The following is a 19534-nucleotide window of genomic DNA, read 5'->3' as shown; positions in this document are numbered from 1 at the left end:
ATATACTGTAAAGGAAATGATGCATGTGAAATTATTTTGGACACTTGTGTTCATTCAATCTTGTTCCTCGGGTTTCCCACTACACTAATTCTGGTGAGAGCAAATGTCTCTTTCCAAGAAACTGATATCTGATTACTACTCTGCACACACCTACACACCAGTGGATGCTTAATTATATGTTCCCGTGGTGAATCCCGAATTATTGTTGCACATAATACGTACTGGGCACAAGTTTATGTTTTGATTTCAACGCTTTTAATCAAGATTCTATCAGAAAGCCTCGTGCAAACAACACTCCATGCAATGCAATGATATAGGTTAGCAATTCAGCCATTTTCTTTCTCTTTTTTTTAAGACACTCCATAAATGTTCAAAGATTCAAGAGCCATGAAATGCTGCTTTGTATCCATTTCATGCGTAGCATCAATGTATAAACCGAGTCATTTTGCCTTACATTTCCTCTCCTTGTTCTTGTTAATTTCCCATTACTCAGAGCAGTTGCAACCTTCACAATCTGAAACTCTTTTGAAAATCAAGAAGCAATTCAACTTCCCACCAGATTTAAGCGGGTGGAATGAGAATCCTGAATTTTGCAACTCAGAACCAACCCAAATTCTCACTCTTTCTTGCTATGAAGACAATATAACTCAGTTCCATTTAACTGGAAACAGATGGTTCCCAAATCTGATTGAAGATTTTTTTACTTCCAGCTTGTTTTCAAATCTAGCTGGTTTCCCCAGTTTGAAAGTGTTGTCTTTGGTATCTTTAGGCCTGAGAGGGCCATTGCCTTCAGAGATCGGGAGATTATCTTCCCTGGAAATTCTCAACATTAGTTCAAATTCCTTTGATGGCCCCATTCCTGCGGAGATTTCCTTCTTAAAAGGCCTACAGACCCTTGTCATGGATAACAACAGGTTCGCTGGTCAAGTACCTGAATGGCTAGGATTTTTACCAGCATTGAGTGTTTTGATTTTAAGGAACAATTCATTAAATGGATCATTTCCAATTGCATTGTCTGCTTTGGTAAATCTGAGGATTTTGGAGTTAGCTGAGAATAATCTGTCAGGGCTTGTGCCGAAACTTGACAAATTGGCAAATCTTCAAGTTCTTGATTTAGAAGGCAACTTTCTTGGGCCTGAATCCGCTAGTTTTCCCAAAAAGTTGGTTTCTTTAGTACTAAAGAAAAATAAGTTCCAGTTTCCAGTATCAGATGAATTGATTTCTTGTTATCAGTTACAAAAGCTAGACATCTCTTTGAATGAATTTGTAGGGCCATTTCCGCAATCACTTTTGACAATGCCTACACTAACTTATTTAAAAATAGGTGGGAACAGATTCACTGGAAAACTCTTACACAACATGCCTTGCAATGCACAACTCAAATTCTTGAATTTGTCTGAAAATCATCTGACAGGGGACTTACCAGATTGTCTGGAACATGAGTCCAAGGAAAGGGTTGTTTTGTATGGTGGGAATTGTTTATCCAAAAAATATAGACAACAGCATGTTGAATCCTTCTGTCATAGTGAAGCTTTGGCAGTAAGAATTTCACCTCGTAAAAAAGAGGAGAAAAGGCCGTACAGTAAAGCAGTTCTTGCATCGAGTATGGTTGGAGGGGTTGTTGTGACAATGGCAATTTTTGGTGTGGCTTTTTTGCTTATGAAAAAGGAATCTTTACACAGGAATTTGAATAAGATTTCACGCACAAGATTGATAGTAGATAGGATATTTCCTGGAAATACGCTCCAGCTGCTCAAGGATGCTAGTGAGTATTATTATTCTTTTTTTTATATCGTTTTCCCCTCATTTATCACATTCCATCTGTTTTACATTATATATCATCTTTGTTATCATCCCTATTGTCGTGAAAATTTTGGTGTAAATGACTCAAGTTCAAGGGCAGGGAGAAGGGGGCTTGCATAAATATATGGGTTTATTAGGAATTTTCACAAGAACATCAAATGTACCATTTGTTGGCAGGGTACATTTCTGAAACTATGAAGTTGGGAGCACTAGGCATCCCACCTTACAGAACTTTCGTTCTTGATGAGCTTAAGGAGGCTACAAATAACTTCAACGCATCGAATGTCATCGGGGAGGGTTCTAATGGGCAGGTACTTCTTTATTCTAGTAATTTTCTGGTTTCGTCACATGTATTTCTGTGGCTACATTCGTTTTTAACTACCGTAACCTTTTTCGTTGTTAATGCATCGAGTGGAGCTTATATTTTGTTAGCGAGTTAGACTCGTGTTAAACACTAATTGGGACGAGGGGATCGATCAGTACAGCATGCCTCATTTACTTTTGCCTGTAATCAGGTATACAAAGGATGGCTCACAGATGGGACAATTGTCGCTATAAGAACTTTGAAAGTGAAAAAATGACATGGTGTTCAGAGCTATACAAACCAACTTGAGTTGGTTCAGAAACTTAGACACTGCCATCTAGTCAGTGCAATAGGCCACTGCTTTCACTGCTGTCAAATGATTCAAGTTTCAGCAGAATATTTCTCGTGTTCGAGTACGTGCCAAATGGTACATTAAGAAGATATATATCAGGTAACATAAGCTAACCTGAAATAAAATGCAGTTTCTAAATCAGAAAGACCATCATTCTGATTGTTATCCATTCTATAGAGGTACAATCAAGACAAAAGTTCATATGGACGCAACGAATAGCGGCTGCAATAGAAGTTGCACGGGGTATCCAATTTCTTCATACAGGGAATACACCTGGTGTATATTTGAATCACCTGAAAATAACGGACGTTCTGGTGGACCAGAATCTCCATGTAAAGATCAATAAATACAATTTACAGTTATTGGCAGAGAATCGAAGATCGGTAGGTTCGACATCTGTTCCTGATATCATAATAACGTTTCAATATGTAGCATTTTGTTTCATGACCCAAGAACTATACCCATTTCTCAAGTATATATATTCTGCATCAACTGTGAAAACAACAGTGGCTTAAGTTTGCTTCCTCTTTTTTATCTCTTAGGATGAGATTGGAATTTCTCCCCGTGGATCGAAGGAAAATATGGGATCAATGTAAGTTTCTGTTATTATTAGTTCACCAGTCGTCTGCTTGTAAAGCACAAGAGAAGCTTTATTGTGGACAAATTCTTTTGTTCACAGATTGAACTGCGAGGCCAAAAATGATGTTTACGACTTCGGAGTAATATTGCTTGAAATGGTGGTTGGACGAGCAATTGTTTCCATGAACTATATACATATTTCGAAAGACATTGTAAGTTTATATTGCCTTCAAATCAGGGTTAGGAGAAACATATAGAGATAGAATTCTTGAAAGAATTTTCAATTTTCCTAAAAATACAATCTTGTTGAAGCCAATATTGCCCAACGTAAATTCTGCAGTTATCAGTGAGCCTAACAGCGGATGCGATGGGCCGAAAGAGCGTGGTCGACCCATCGGTTAGCAAGGAATGTTCGGACGATTCACTGAAGACTGTAATGGAGGTTAGTGTGAGGTGCCTATCGAATGAAGAATGTGACAGGCCTTCTCTTGAAGATATAATATGGAACTTGCAGTTTGCAGCACAGCTTCAACAAGAGTCTAATAGCAATCAAGAAACCCCATGAATATCTATGTATTTGGCTATGAAGACTATTATGTCGTGCAATAGTAGTATTTTAAGTTAAAATTTATATATATTTTAAATTTATCACCATATTTATAATTATTTTCAGAACTTTAAAATGGGTTTAGCTACAAAATCTAACTTGTTTCCCTCTTCTGAGTTGGTGTTTCTCGTGTCCTCTCTATCTTGTTACAATTCATACTGTCTCAACAATCATACGATAATTTCCAAAATTCTTGATTGAAAAAATATATACATATAAAAACAATGATTTTCTAAAAGTGTAATCCAAGCAATGAAAGTAACCTGAAAAGCATGGATTTCCGCGATGGTTTACTACATATTGTGATATTGATCTTACCGTCATTAAAAGTTGTCAACATTTTGTTTCTCGGGTGAATTAAATTCTACCCGGTATGATACAACATAGTTATCCACCATCAAGATTTAAATTTTTTTAAAAAAATAATAATAACAATCAGACAATTTAAATATGCTTGTCCTGGGCAGATACTCGTACAGAGGCGCAAAAGGAATTTGACATACTTATCTCAGATTTGATAGTTCTCTAGCTTCAATGTCCTGCAGTCTGAGGGTTACGGCTCTCTTGTGCGCATCCAGACCCTCGACCTCAGCCATTGTTGCTACATAAGGCCCAAGCTTCCTTAACCCTTCTTCTGTCAGCGATTGTACTGTGATGTACTTCAAGAAGGAATCCAACGACACTCCACCATACATCCGTGCATAACCATAAGTTGGAAGAACATGATTGGTACCACTTGCATAGTCTCCCACACTCTCGGGTGTCCATGGACCCAAAAATACAGAACCTGCATGGGAGTATAAACCACGTAATTTCAACAAGTTCTCGTCTAAAAAAATGATGGTGAAGTATCAATCTATAGTGTGGAATCACACATTTATGATTACATAGTTATATAGTCAAATTGAAAGAGTACTTGAAACAAATACTTGATCGAAAGAAAGAGAGGTCCTATGCAACAAGTTCACAAACATCAGACATTTTACAAGATATTGGACATAAATGAAAGAATTACTGACATACACTGTACTCAAAAGCGACATAATTAATCAGAGTGCTAAAGACCTGCCAAGCAATGCTCAGTAAGACTCAAGATTCTAGATCTGGTTGTGCTAAAAAGATATCGCCATAACCGGTGTGACTTGTCTGAGGAGTGCTTAAAGCAAACCTCGACCCTTGAGCCTTGTCAACGCACCCATTATACTCAACGATGTAGCCCAATTTTTCTAAGCTTTAAGCAACTGTGAATGTGGTTGATAAGGTTCTGAAAAGCCCGCATCAGAATTTCAAGTACTTCTAGTTGGGATGTTGCGAATTTCAAACACTTCTTGTTGGGATGTTGTTAGTACTCTGATTCAACTTGTTTGGCATGAAATATTTCTTTTTCAATTTATCCAACTTTGGCTTACGCAACTCTTTTATTGGTTTTATACATGCAGACTCTTTTTCTATATTTCATTCAAGGATAATAATAAGATAATTCAATCTAAAAAAAAACAAAAAAAAAAATACGTACACTGGCCAGAAGGCAACGACCAATGCCTTAGGGCTAAAGCTCGAATTATTTCTTTCTTAATTTTTAACACATTATCACCCATTTATATGGAAGGGAACAATCAAATGGACAAGCACTAATCACAATTAAATCTTATGTAGTATTAAATAATCACAATCATGATAATCCTTTCACGAATGTATTACAATTAAGATCACATCAAATTTGATCTGCCTCTGAATCATGTACCCAATACTTATGAACCAACAACAAATTAGAACGGCAGCAATAGAAGTAATAAAGGTACCATGCAACTGATACAACCAGCAAAAACCAGAAGACATAGAATGAAGGACATGCATAGTAATAAGTTAATAACCTGCATTATCAATGAAACTTTCCCACTTTTCAGCATCTTTCACATTGATGATCAAATGCTCCGGTGCATACAAGTTCGAAAAGCCAATTGCCTGAGTGCGACAAAGACAGGTGCCATTTAGCCCTAGTAAAATTTGGACTTTAAAGTATGAAGACCTAAAAGAATTAAGTAAAATATCAACAAAATAATTTTTCATGCACTAGCTAATCTAAAGGAAGCAAACCAGACTCCTATCTATTCCTATTCTATGTATAGAATAAATCTGCTTCTCTTTGTTCCTACGAACAGAATTGTTGAATTAATGTTTCCTAAAACCTGTGGAATGAACCGCTTTCAACTTTTTACAATAAAAATTTTTGAACTATCATATTCAAATTTTATACAGCCAATGATCTAAGAATATTTCAAGAACAAATTTGTACAGTAAAAACATATATTTAAAAAGGGCCAGGCAAACCTCGACCATATCGCGTGCAAAAACAGTGAAGCTATGACCTAGTGCTTTTGAAGCAAAGTCCCCCCGGGGAAGGCTTTGGCATTGCTTGTTAATTTCATCCAGGATAGCAGTTAGATCCACATCATTTCCAGCAACTACAAGAACGACTTGGCTGTCAGGGCCATGCTCAGCCTGCAATTGAGAGCATCGTCTTTTGAACAATCAGAAAAACTAACAGCATATCATAGTAAAGCTAATAGTTAACAAAAGGATCTCCTATGTAATTAACTTGAAGCATTATAAATTGGAACAAAAATTTGAAATTCCCTTGTTACTCTTATCTTGAATTTGCTATCATAACATGTTTTAGAATTTAGGTAACATCTCTAACTTATTTGAACCTTTCTGTGGTCAACATATAAACAAAACTATAATGTTTTTCACTAAAAAAATAAAATAGCCAATCATTCAGATAAAAGAAAGAGCAAAATCAAAGAATTTTGTATTTTATAAATGGCCAGGCACCTGTGAAAGTAAATCTGCTGCTATGTGAACAGGACTCGCATGTTTATCAGCAATGACGAGCACTTCCGATGGTCCAGCTGGCATGTCTATTGAAATCATAGCCTCACTATTCTATTGAGAAAGGATGATAGTTTAGCAACTTTGTATCTAGGACAATGTACAAAAAAAATGTTTAAATCATATACCTGCAGAATCATTTTTGCAGCTGTGACATACTGATTTCCAGGCCCATATATCTTCTCAACCTACATTATAGGTGGTATTAAATAATCATATAAACATTGAAACTAGTAAAATAATTTTGTGGTAAAACCGCTGGTAATGAAGCTCACAGGCCTGTATTTCTTCTCAACCTACTTTCAAAGCTGTGACATACTGATTTCCAGGCCCGTGTATCTTTCTCCGTGCTCACAATGACAAAGTCAAGAATGTGATATTAACAAAAGAAATATAGTAATGTGGTACCTTGGGACAAGATTCAGTCCCCCATGCCATCGCAGAGATTGCCTAAACGCAATATTTCAAATTTCAAAGCATCACAAAGCATATTTACTATTTGGCGTGATTACATAATACATACAGAGAAAATAATACTGTCCTCGGACCTGAGCACCCCCAGCTTTAAGAATGTGCGTTACGCCAGCTTTCTTAGCGCAATAAATGACCTCCTGCAAGACGAACCATGGCTAGTGAGCAATACATAGAAATCTTATATTACTTTAATATGAGACCAATTACTTTACAAATGCTGCCATCTTGAGCAGGGGGAGTTGCAAGCACGATGGTCTTGCATCCAGCTATCTGAGCAGGCTGATTTAGGGAAAGCCATATCAGCAAAGCGGAAGCAATCAAAACAATACTTTCAATGCTCATCAAAAGACCCACATATGAAACAGATGTAGTCAATAAAGTACATACAACTGAAAGCATCAAAGCAGTTGAAGGTAATACAGCAGTGCCACCAGGAACATAAAGACCCACAGATGAAATGCTTCGTGCCACCCTTTTGCATCTAACACCCTGCAAAAATTGTACTCAGGTACACCCCAAATGTTCCAAGAACACCATAATTGTGGAAAAACAATTGTCACCCAACGCATGGCTTACTTGCATGTTCTCAACAACTTTTTCCACAGGCTTTTGTGCAGCATGAAAAGCAAAAATGTTATCATAAGCCACATCAAAAGCTTCTTGAACCGCTGGATCAAGCTAATTATAGAAGAAACTGTTAGTATTACTACAATGTGAATCCACAATCAACAATACAAAAGAGTAGCAATGTGGCATAATCCATTTTTGAACGCGTTGAGAAGAGGAGTACCACTGGATTTGGAAGATCGTTGACATTCTCTATTACACTGTCTAGTTTTACTTTGTCAAACCGTATTGTATAGCTGTCAAAAATATATAAGCAATTTAATCGTCATTGCAGTTGTTCAGTGTGCCAAATATCTCATTTTAGAAAAGACAGAAACGATTATATGCATGAAAATGATGGATCATTTCCATCCGTGACTTCTTTCAAAAGGCACGAAGATGCAGAATAAAAAAAGAAAAGAAAACCAGAATAGGTGTTGGCAAGAGTCGCAATCTTCTATTAAAGAACCCCTGGGAACATATACATGAGGAGGCACTTGGTTCCGAGAGTACAAGCAGTTCTTATCAGGATCACAGAAACATCAAGACGCCAAAATAAAATGTAATGTTAATTTTTGCACTCTTAGCAGGACCAGGATCCTTGAACTAAATCAGGATGCTCAAATTTTTCCTTTATCAGAAAATATTACTTTTTTGAGAACAAACTATTGATCCTAGAGTTATAGAATGCCAACACAGGGAAACAAACTGTTATAAACTCTTGCACATACACCCATTAAGCATCTTGTACCAGCATGATTATTGAATTAAGTTAATAAGGTAGGGTTAACTAAAGTTTTGCTTCCAGTTCTTTCCTTCAAAATCTCATAATCAAATTCAGATAACAGATATGAACCCCAATAATAATAATAAAAAAACATGATCGGGATAGTTCAACCTGCCATGGGTTTTAGAACACAAAAATAATACACAATATAATTATTGTTTCCCTATGCAACTACGGCGGCTTAGAAATTATTCACTTTATAAACTAACTCGGGATAATTCAATAAAACATCCTTATTGTTTCAACTGTGTCTCAATTATGTCCTTAATGTTTTTCCGGGGCCATTCATATCCCTCGTGTTTTCCATTATGTCTCAAATCCGTCCTCACCGTTGACACTATTGTTTGTTTGACGGGAATTATCACGGGATTTGCACATGAGCATTTTTCCCAAATTAAAAGCCCAATTCTATTTTTTACAAACCTAATTCCCAAATCGGTCAATTCCTTTCTCGTGAAATCCTCTCCGGACCGATGATTTCTCCTGAAATTCTCTCAAGATTGATCACAAAACACAGCTCTCAATCTCATATTTACGCAATGAACTCACGCATTGAAGATTCAAGATTCACATCGAGAAGAAGAGAAAGATGAGCACCAACAGATTTATGTGATACACCCCTGTGATGGGAATCAAAATAAAAATAAATAGTTCACTTAAAGTGGTTGAATGAAGTCGTTGCAGCTCCCGGCTCGTCGAAGCCCGCAACTGGAGGGAAGTCGAAGGCTTGAAGAGAAATCGGGAAGAAGAGATTTGGGAATTAGGGCTCAGATATATAAATTATGAATGAAGAATGGGCTTTTAATTGGGGTTTCATACTCCGTGAGAAGCACATACTTGTGCTCGCAATTTTTTCTCCACCCATAATGAGCCCTCAAATGTCCCGTTCCCCAAAACTACTCTGATGGGATTTTCAAATGGTATGCTGCACCGGCAATTTTCTGACAACAAAAAATAAAGCAAATATCAGGATGAAGGAGTAAAGAAGCACTAACTCCTTGACAGCTGCATCACCTCTGCTTCGAATGTCATCAACAATGGGCTGAACCTGATTAAACAGTCGTGCCAGAGAAATTCAAGTTTAGCATCAAAGAAGGTTAAAATGATAATTATGACGCACGTTTTCCCCAGAAAAATCTGAAGAACAGGAAAGTACATTTCAATAAAAGGGTTGCCAACTTGCTCAGCGACATCAGGACTCACCACACCGAAAATAGAAGAAAAATCAATTCGAGGACGAGCTTTGAGGCTATCAACCTCAGTCCTAGTCAGATCTGACAGCTTATAAGTCTTCATCGAACAATTCAAAGTGGGTGAGAATAATCCTGTTGTAAGTGCAAAAAGAGATCAAACAGAATTCAGAAGGATATAAAATCATAATCTTACATAGTTAAGTCAACATCATACATACAACAAACTTATACCCTTGATTAAAAGAAAACTTTTTATCACAGAGAGAATTATAGCAAATTGCTCAATCTGCATGTATAATATTAAATGGGATAAACTTAGTCCGAGTTCCGCCGTACAGTATATGATAACGTTCACCAATCCAGAATCCAATCATTTCAGATTACATTCTTTTCTGGTTAAAATAATGCTTCAACACACATGAGTATCATGGACACCATCAAGGATATGAAGATTTATCATGATTGTATCTTATAATCGTTAGGACACGAGGTCATCAGGGCATTAACTCAAAATATAACGGCAAGGATGCCACTTAAGGAGAGAGTGATTTCATATACGAAATCCGGTTTCCTAACTTCAATCATCAATCCCTCATACAAAAAGAGGGATGGACTACATGCATGATGTCATCTATTAGAAGTGCATAAACATAAAAAAAAATAACATATCGACCAAAAAACAACATTGAAATATTGCAGGATCAATCTTGAATTGAGATTTTTATTTTATTTTTTTTTTTTTAAAAATTCTATGAAGTGACCGAGTACCGCCACCATAATAATTATGAACCCGCTACTAGCAGGTAGATGGGGATTTCGAATCCACAAATGCAAAAGATTAGACTTTTAACGGGAAAAAACAAGGGTTGTCAACCAATCTAGCCCTGAGTTTCCTGCTGCATAGTTAGAGTAAATTCCGCTGTGTAGAGCAGATTCAACATGTTCCTAACAAATAGATTAGCCAGTAAACTTTCAAACGCTCAAAGTCAAAGGAATCGAAATGTAAATGAACCCATAACACATACTGGGATGAGATTGAGCAATCTTGGAGGGCTGAGGGAAAGAGATAAGCCTGCAGTCCATTATCAACCACCTTCAACGCGATTAATCAAGTTACTGCTGATAAATTGAAACGAGGATAATCAAACTTTCCCTAGGGTATTAGCCTGAAGGCAACTGAAGAGGAGTAGGCCTAGAGGGCCACCACCGGAAAACAAAAACAAAATAAACAAAAAAAGAAAGAAAATATTATTTGTTGTAAAAAAGTAAAAATTTATGGTAAAAAGTAAATACTTCAAAACTCAAAATATATCACACTTTACATTTTATAATATTTTTCTCTCAACACAATTGTATTTTTCATCACAAATGAAGACCTATTTATAGATCCATATTTGATATTAGTCCAAAAATAAATACATCATCATCTACATCATCGCACACTAATTTTCCACATTTTACAACTCAATATTCAACATTCAACATTCAATATTCAATATTCAACATAATAATAATAATAATAATAATAATATATTTTCAACACTCCCCCTTGTGATGATGATCGTGATATGATGACTGTCTTCATTACGTGTTTTATACTGCCTCGTTAAAAACCTTACTAGGAAAAACCCAGTGGGATAAAAACCATAGTAAGAAAAAAAGAGTGCAGCCACGTAAACTCCCCCTCATGTTAACATGAGTGATTCTTCACATATTCCGTAGATTGCGCATCCCAATGTTGTATATATGCTTTTTGAATATCGTCGTGGGAAGTGCTTTTGTGAAGAGATCTGATGAGTTCTCACTTGATTGAATGTAACAGATATCAATATCTTTATTCTTCTTAAGCTCTTGAGTATAGGCAAAGAATTTTGGGGGGATATGTTTGGTTCTGTCACTTTTGATGTATCATTCTTTCATTTAAGCAATACATGCAGCATTATCTTCATATAGTGTCACAGGCTTCTTGTCTACTGTCAATTCACACGATATTTGAATATGTTTGGTCATTGACTTTAACCATACACATTCACGACTTGCTTCATGTAATGCAATAATCTCAGCGTGATTTGATGAAGTTGTTACGAGTGTTTGTTTCTGTGAACGCCAAGAAATTGTTGTGCCTCCACGAGTAAATACATATCCGGTTTGGGAACGTGCCTTATGTGGATCAGATAAATATCCAGCATCGGCATAACCAATGATACTTTGATTGGTGTCTTTTGAGTACAAAAGTCTCAAATCTGTCGTTCCTCATAGATAACGAAATATATGTTTAATTTCGTTCCAGTGCCTCTTTGTTGTATATGAACTAAATCTTGCCAATAAATTTACAGCAAAAGATATATCAGGTCTAGTGCAATTTGCAAGATACATAAGGGCACCAATGACACTTAGATATAGTACTTCTGGACCAAGAATAACTTCATCATCTTCACATGGACGGAATGAATCCTTTTCTATGTTTAATGATCTTACAACCATTGGAGTACTTAATGGATTTGATTTATCCATATTAAAACGTTTAAGGATCTTTTCTGTATAATTTGTCTGGTGAACAAAAATTCCACATTCTTTTTGTTCGATTTGCAAACCCAGACAATACTTAGTTTTTCCAAGATCCTTCATTTCGAATTCTTCCTTCAAGTACATCATAACTTCTTGAATTTCTTTGTTCATTCCAATGATGTTTAAATTATCAACATATACAACAATAATTACACATCCGAATGTTGTTTTCTTGATGAAAACACAAGGGCATATAGGATCTTACATATCCCTTTTTCATCAAGTGCCCACTTAGCCGATTATACCACATTCGGCCGAATTGCTTTAACTCATATAATGATCTTTGCAATTTTACAGAATAAAATTCTCTGGGTTTTGAACTTTGTGCTTCAGGCATCTTAAATCCTTCAGGGATTTTCATGTATATATCACTATCAAGTGATCCGTATAAGTAAGCTGTAACAACATCCATAAGACACATTTTCAAATTTTCAGACACTGCCAAACTAATTAAATATCGAAACGTAATTGCATCCATAACAGGAGAATACGTTTCTTCATAATCAATTCCAGGCCTTTGAGAAAAACCTTGTGCAACAAGTCTAGCTTTATATCTGACTATTTCATTTTTCTCATTTCGCTTTCGAATAAAAACTCATTTTTATCCAACAAGTTTTACACCTTCAGGTGTGAGAACTATAGGTCCAAAAACATTACGTTTATTCAGCGAATCTAATTCAACCTGGATGACATCTTTTCATTTTTCCCAATCATGACAAATTTTACATTCACCAAAGGTCTTTGGTTCATGATCCTTGTTTTCATTTATGATGTCACATGCTACATTATAAGAAAATATCTCATCAATATCTTTTATATCTTTTCGATTCCATATTTTTCCAGTATTAATATGATTGATAGAGATTTCACGATTCTCGTCAGTTTGTGGTTCTGACAGAACATTTTCATCATCAGGTGTTTTTTTTCTGGAACATCATTTTCTATTTTATGATCATCGTGTTTCTCTATGCCTTTTTTTTTCCGAGAATTTTCATCCTTGGAACCGACTGGCCTTCCACGCTTCAAGCGTTTTATGACATCATGAATGTCTTCAATTTGTTTCTTTGGAATTTCAATTCGAGCAGGGGCATTTACAACATGTATATATGATTTTGTTACCCCTTTTGTGTCTGCAAATGCATCTGACATTTGATTTGCAATTATTTACAAGTGCACAATTTGTTGTACATCTTTCTCACATTGTTTGGTCCTTGGATCCAAATGTAACAATGATGGTACATACCATGTGATTTCTTTTTCAATGTGTTTCTTTTCTCCCCCTAACATTGGGAAGATTTCTTCATTAAAATGACAATCAGCAAAACGTGCTGTAAACACATCGCTTATCCGAGGCTCAAGATATCGAATGATTGATGGGCTATCATAACCGATATAAATACCGATTTTTCTTTGAGGACCCATTTTTTATCATTGAGATGGTGCAATAGGAACATACACCATACATCCAAAAATTCTCAGATGAGAAATATTTGGTTCTTTACCAAATGCAAGCTGCAATGGGGAGAATTTATGATATGCACTTGGTCTGATGCGAATTAATGCCGCAGCATGTAAAATTGCATGTTCCCATATAGAAATAGGGAGTTTTGTTCTCATAATCATTGGTCTAGCAATCAGTTGTACACGTTTAATCAATGATTCAGCTAATCCATTTTGTGTATAAACATGAGCAACAGGATGTTCAACAGTAATTCCCATTGACATACAATAGTCATTGAAAGTTTGGAAAGTAAATTCTCCAGCATTATCAAGTCTTATTTTCTTGATTGTATAATCGGGAAATTGATTCCGCAATTTTATTATTTGAGCCATTAATTTTGCAAATGCCACATTTCAAGTTGACAATAAGCATACATGTGACCATCTGCTGGAGGCATCGATCAATGCCATAAAATATCGAAATGGTCCACATGGTGGATGAATTGGCCCACAAATATCACCCTGAATACGTTCAAGAAATATGGGTGATTCTGTTTGGATTTTAGCTGGTGATGGTCTTATAATAAGTTTTCGAAGAGAACATGATTTACATTGAAACTTATTATTCTGAAAGATCTTCTGGTCTTTCAATGGATGACCATGCGTATTTTCAATAATTCTTCGCATCATTATTGAACCAGGATGTTCCAATCGATCATGCCAATTGATTAATATTGAAGAAATATTAACCACCATATTTGATTCGATTTGCCTTATATGTGTATAATGCAATCCAGTAGGGAGCATTGATAATTTTTCAACCACATATTTCTTTCCTGATTTATATGTGGTAAGACACATATATTTCTGATTTTCATCAGTTATCGTCTCAGTATCATATCCATGAGAATATATGTCATTAAAACTCAACAAATTTCGTTTCGATTGTGGTGAATATAAAGCATCATTTATCAAAAATTTTGTACCATTAGGTAACAAAAAATGTGCTTTTCCACAAACTTCAATCAAGTCTACAGGACCTGATATTGTATTCACCATTGTTTTTGTTGGTTTTATTTCCAAAAAATATCTTTCATCTCGCAGAATAGTGTGCGTTATACCACTATCAGGTATGCAAATTTCCATGATATTATTTCCATGTTTGCTCATAGCATTTCCATATCAAACTTCACAAAAATGCAATATAGAAAAATTAAGTACAATACAAATGAAAAATATAACATGCTTTATAATACAAGAATGCATAAAAATACAAATTTGTTACAATCTAATCCCACCAATATTTTAATCAATGTCTTCAAAATCATTCAAAAAATCTGCAGCATTGAAACTATTTGAACCAATTAAATGGTCACTATTTTCAACAAAATTGGTCTCTTTTCCTTTCCCCTTTGTCGATTTTTTATAGAGCTTACATAGGTGTTCAGGGGTTCGATAAATATGTGACCAATGTCCTGGAGTGCCACATCTATAACAAACACTCTCAGATCTTTTTGAGTGATTTTCATTTTCACTCGTATTTTCATGCTGTCTTTTTGGTGGGTGGTTCGTGACGTTCTTTTGAGATGAGTTATTGAAATAACTATCTCGATTATTTTCATATCCACGGTCACGACCACGACCGCGAGAATTTTTACGTCCACGTCCACGCCCACGCCCACTTCCTCGACCTCGGCCACGACCAAATTCTGGTCTATGTCTTTGATTTTGGTTTTCATTTTTCATTACGACATTTGCTTCAGGAAATGCCGTTGATCCAGTGGGTCGGGATTGATGATTTCTTATTAACAATTTGTTGTTCTTTTCCGCCACAAAAAGACATGCAATGAGTTCAGAATATCTCGTAAAACCACGCACTCTATACTGTTGCTGTAGAGTTATATTTGATGCGTGAAAAGTAAAAAACGTTTTCTCAAGCATTTCCATCTCTATGACTTCAAGTCCACAGAATTTTAATTGCAAAACTATTCGATACATCGCAGAATTATAATCACTGACTTTTTTAAAGTTTTGGATTCTCAACGAATTCCATTCATCACGGGCGGTCGGAAGTATCACTTCCCTTATATGCTCAAATCTTTCTTTTAGCCCTTTCCATAAAATCATTGGGTCATTTTCTGTGAGATACTCATATTTCAACCCTTTATCAAGATGTCGGCGTAAGAAAATCATTGTGTTGAATCCGATATTTTGGTGATAACAAACAACAACTCATTGTATAGGAATGTGCTGCCAACCATTGTATTTCAGGAATCTACTACAACTCCTACCGCAACCGCCTTTGCTCTCGACCGGCTGAAGTCACAAGCCTATCGACTGGTTATTCAAACCAGCAGAGGATAAATCTCTACCGGAAGCTTGTCAACCGCCTTTGTCTCTCGACCGGTTGAAGTCACAAGCCTATCGACTGGTTATTCAAACCAGCAGAGGACAAATATCTCTACAGGTAGAATGCCAACTGCTTATCAAGATATCTCAAGACAAGTACCTGTGACAAGATGTTCTTTGCAAGATCTTTTATTAAAAGCAGAACCGGCGTGTCAGAAGATATGTTGACTCCTGCAATCGAGACAACAGGTTGCACCAAAATGGCAAAAACACAGAATGACTACAGATAAAGCATTCGACAATTTATTCCAGTTTTGGACCCTGGAAGTTGTCTGCAGTGTACGATCTTCATGCAGAATCATCAATGCATTTATGAGCATTAAATGTGCATTCAATGCAGCATCAGAACGTTCAAAATAAAGACGTTGATGATTGACCTATATAAAGGGAAGATTGCTCAAGAAGTAAAAAAAAGGAGCACCGAGAGACAAGCAATTCAGAAAAATCTCAATCAACTCAATCACTTGAATAATATCAGAAGTCCTCATCTGATATACTTGAGCACACATACAAGATCATTCATTTTGCTGCTCAAATAAACCCTCGCCTACAGTTCACGTATCTGATCATCAAGGATCATCCTAGGGTTTCCAAGCCTCTCGACCGCTTTGCAGTTTGAGAAGCTCAACTCAACTATACTCATTGTTGAAGAGACTTGAAGCTACTCTGAAAGCTTCCACCAGTCTGATAAGAACTGAGAATCTTATCTGTGTAAATCTAGGAGTTTCGGATTAGGCATTGGATAAGTCCTAAGTCTGAAGTGGGTGTATTACAAGACGTTGTAATAACCAAAGTCTTCTAGTGAATTCCTTCCTAAGTGGAAGAAGGGGAGACGTAGAAGGATTAAGCCTTCGAACTTCCATAAATCGTGCCTTAGTCTTTACTGCTATTTATCTTACATTCTGCTCATACATTGCATTATAAACTTTGCATCACTAAAACCTCTGAACTATTTCCGCACTATTTAAGTTGTTCAAACCGTTTTAGAAGTTGAGAAAACAGATTAAGTGAACTAAACCTCACTTGATCATTTTGAAGAAGAAGAAGAAAAGTTTCAAAGTGTACTCACCCCCCCTCTACCCTCTGAACCGATCCCAACAAGTGGTATCAGAGCGGGTTTCTTTCTCAACTTCTGATCTAAAGTTTTAAAATCATGACTTCTTTCAACAGAATTCCTATGTTTTCTAAAGAAGAGTATGATGATTGGAAAATTCGCATGCAGGCACATCTTGCAGCACAGGATGATGACATGCTATATGTCATAACAGACGGTCCTATCAAAATTATGAAGGTCAACCCAGCTCTAACCGATGGTGCAGGACAAATGATTGAGAAACCCAGAGCTGAGTGGACTACTGAGGACAAAAAGAAGGCCAATCTTGACAATGTGGCTCGGGACATCCTATACAAAACACTGGATAAGAATATGTTCAGCAAAATCAAGTCATGTTCCACAGCAAAGGAGATTTGGGAGAAGCTCACTCAGCTGTGTGAAGAAAATGACCAGACAAAGGAAAACAAGCTCACCATGGCCATTCAAAAATATGACAACGCCAAAATGAAGCCAGGGGAAACCATGGCTGAATTTGATGAACGGTTCAGTAGTATCATTTGTGATCTTATTGCTTTAGGTAAAACTTATACTAACCGTGAAATTGCTGTGAAGGTTATGAGAGCTTTGCCCAAAGAATCGGAGATCAAGACAGTGGCCATGAGAGAGTCAAAAGACTTAAGCAAGGTTGAACTGCATGATCTCTTTGCAGATCTCAAAGCCTACGAGTTCGAGCTCAACATGAGAACAGAAGACGAACCATCTACCTCTCAACCAACCAAGGCCTTAACCTCAACCGTGATATGTCCACCGGTCGAGGAAGCTCCAAAGAGATCAGCTGAGCAAATCAGCAATGAAGCCATGACACTCTTTGTCAAGAAATTTGGTAGATTTATGCGTAAAAACAATTTTAAATTTAAAAATTATCATAAATCGGACCATACAAATGATGGTCCTACTTGTTTTAACTGTGGCAAGCCAGGCCACTTCATTGCAGATTTCACCAAGCCTAAGAACAATGATCAGAAGCAATTCTCCGAAAGAAGAAGGGGTAAGGAGGATAAAAGGACGTTTAGAAAAGGAAGAGACCAAAGGGTTCTAGTAGCAGACGAAAGCAAAAGCAAGTGGGCTGAGTCTGACTCTGACAACCCCAATACCGGAAGCTCTTCAGATGACAGCGATGATGAAAAGGTGGAATGCCTTATGGCCGACATCGAAGAAGAAGCTGAGGAGGTATTTGACTTTGGCTCACCTGAATTTACTCACAGTGATTTAGTTACTGCTTTACACGAAATGGCTAATGAATACAAAGCATTATCCAAGGAATTCGAGGAAGTAAAGGCAGAAAGAGCTGACCTAAAAGATAAGTCAAGCGAATCAAGCTGCATGCAGCAAAAAGAGCTTGATGGTCTTAAGGTCAAGCTAAGTCTGCTGGCTACTGAGAACGACACCTTGAAAAGAGTGTTCCAAGCAACCTTGACTGAGAATAAAAAACTACTTGAAACCATTAAGGCTTGGAATAAATCTTCTGTAACCATTGACAAGATTCAAGAAATCCAAAGACCGGCACATGATAAAACCGGTCTAGGGTTTGGAACAAATGAACAGTCTATGGAATCCTGTATTCAGTCAAGCCTGGACAAAGGCAATCTTAACAAAATAAGATTTGTCAGGTCCAGCACGATATATGAACACGATAAGTGCAGCTTTGAAAAAAATCAGAAAGTATCTAACGAACGAAGCTCTAAGCATAGAGGGCTGGGATATGTGGATCCCCAGATCTCTAATCAAAGAGGAACTTAGATCAAACCAAAACCTAATGAAAGAAGAAAGGGAAACCAATATAATTTCAAAAGGCCATGGAATGAGTCTAACTACTCTAAGAAAAGATGGTCAAAGGAGAAGCCTTACCAGTACTTCAATTGCAGGCAGTTCAAAAGAGGTACAGGCTAACTGATAAAAATCAAAAAGGCAAGCAGCACACAGCAACCTCACAAGCACACACATTTACTGCCTATCGATCGCACAGACTTCTGGACACACACACGGGCAAACCTGTAAGGGTGTTCCAGGTGTGGGTCCCGAAAGGGCTAATCCGACCTGGACCCTACTAGATATGGGTACCAAAAGTTCTTCACTCTTTGCAGGTACTAAAAGTCCAAACGGGCGAGAAAACCACTTCTATCAAGGACACTACCTGGTATTTAGATAGCGGGTGCTCACGACACATGACAGGGAATCCAGAACTTCTAACAGAAGTGGTGTTGTGCAAAGGACCAAAGATCAGCTTTGGAGACAACTCCAAAGGTAAAACCGTGGGTAAGGGTAAGATTATCCATGGTAACATCATTATTAAAGATGTGTTACTTGTTGACAAACTATGCTATAATTTGATAAGTATTAGTCAACTATGTGACAATGATCATTCGATCGAGTTTCACAAACACACTTGCCTCATAAAAAATGACA

At 36.8% G+C, this 19534-nt stretch overlaps 1 protein-coding gene and 1 pseudogene across 1 annotated transcript; one reads left to right on the top strand and one right to left on the bottom strand.

The window, feature by feature from the left end:
* The first annotated feature begins 246 nt into the window (after positions 1–246).
* On the top strand, positions 247–3603 carry LOC140890483 (probable inactive leucine-rich repeat receptor-like protein kinase At3g03770; annotated as a pseudogene).
* Positions 3604–4127: 524 nt separating this feature from the next.
* LOC140890484 (histidinol dehydrogenase, chloroplastic-like) lies at positions 4128–10808 on the bottom strand. The gene is made up of 14 exons (XM_073298317.1): positions 10623–10808; positions 9608–9729; positions 9400–9452; positions 7802–7874; positions 7588–7689; positions 7399–7500; positions 7219–7290; positions 7086–7148; positions 6946–6987; positions 6666–6725; positions 6481–6591; positions 5977–6147; positions 5520–5610; positions 4128–4432 (listed from the first exon to the last, which is right to left on the bottom strand). The coding sequence occupies exons 1-14, from the start codon at positions 10678–10680 to the stop codon at positions 4149–4151; spliced, it is 1404 nt and encodes a 467-aa protein (XP_073154418.1). The 5' UTR covers positions 10681–10808; the 3' UTR covers positions 4128–4148.
* Between the last annotated feature and the right edge of the window lie 8726 nt (positions 10809–19534).

The sequence above is a fragment of the Henckelia pumila genome, chromosome 3 (genome assembly GCF_033568475.1).
Source record: "Henckelia pumila isolate YLH828 chromosome 3, ASM3356847v2, whole genome shotgun sequence".
NCBI lineage: Eukaryota > Viridiplantae > Streptophyta > Magnoliopsida > Lamiales > Gesneriaceae > Henckelia > Henckelia pumila.
Note: the sequence above shows the minus strand (reverse complement) of the source record. Positions and strands in the feature narration are given on the sequence as shown.

Coding starts and splice junctions, on each gene's coding strand:
- LOC140890484 (XM_073298317.1), bottom strand. CDS start 10,680: ATGGACTGCAGGCTTATCTCTTTCCCTCAGCCCTCCAAGATTGCTCAA. Junction 7,501..7,587: donor AAGTTGTTGAGAACATGCAA/GTAAGCCATGCG, acceptor CAATTTTTGCAG/GGTGTTAGATGCAAAAGGGT. Junction 7,149..7,218: donor AAGATGGCAGCATTTGTAAA/GTAATTGGTCTC, acceptor TTCGTCTTGCAG/GAGGTCATTTATTGCGCTAA.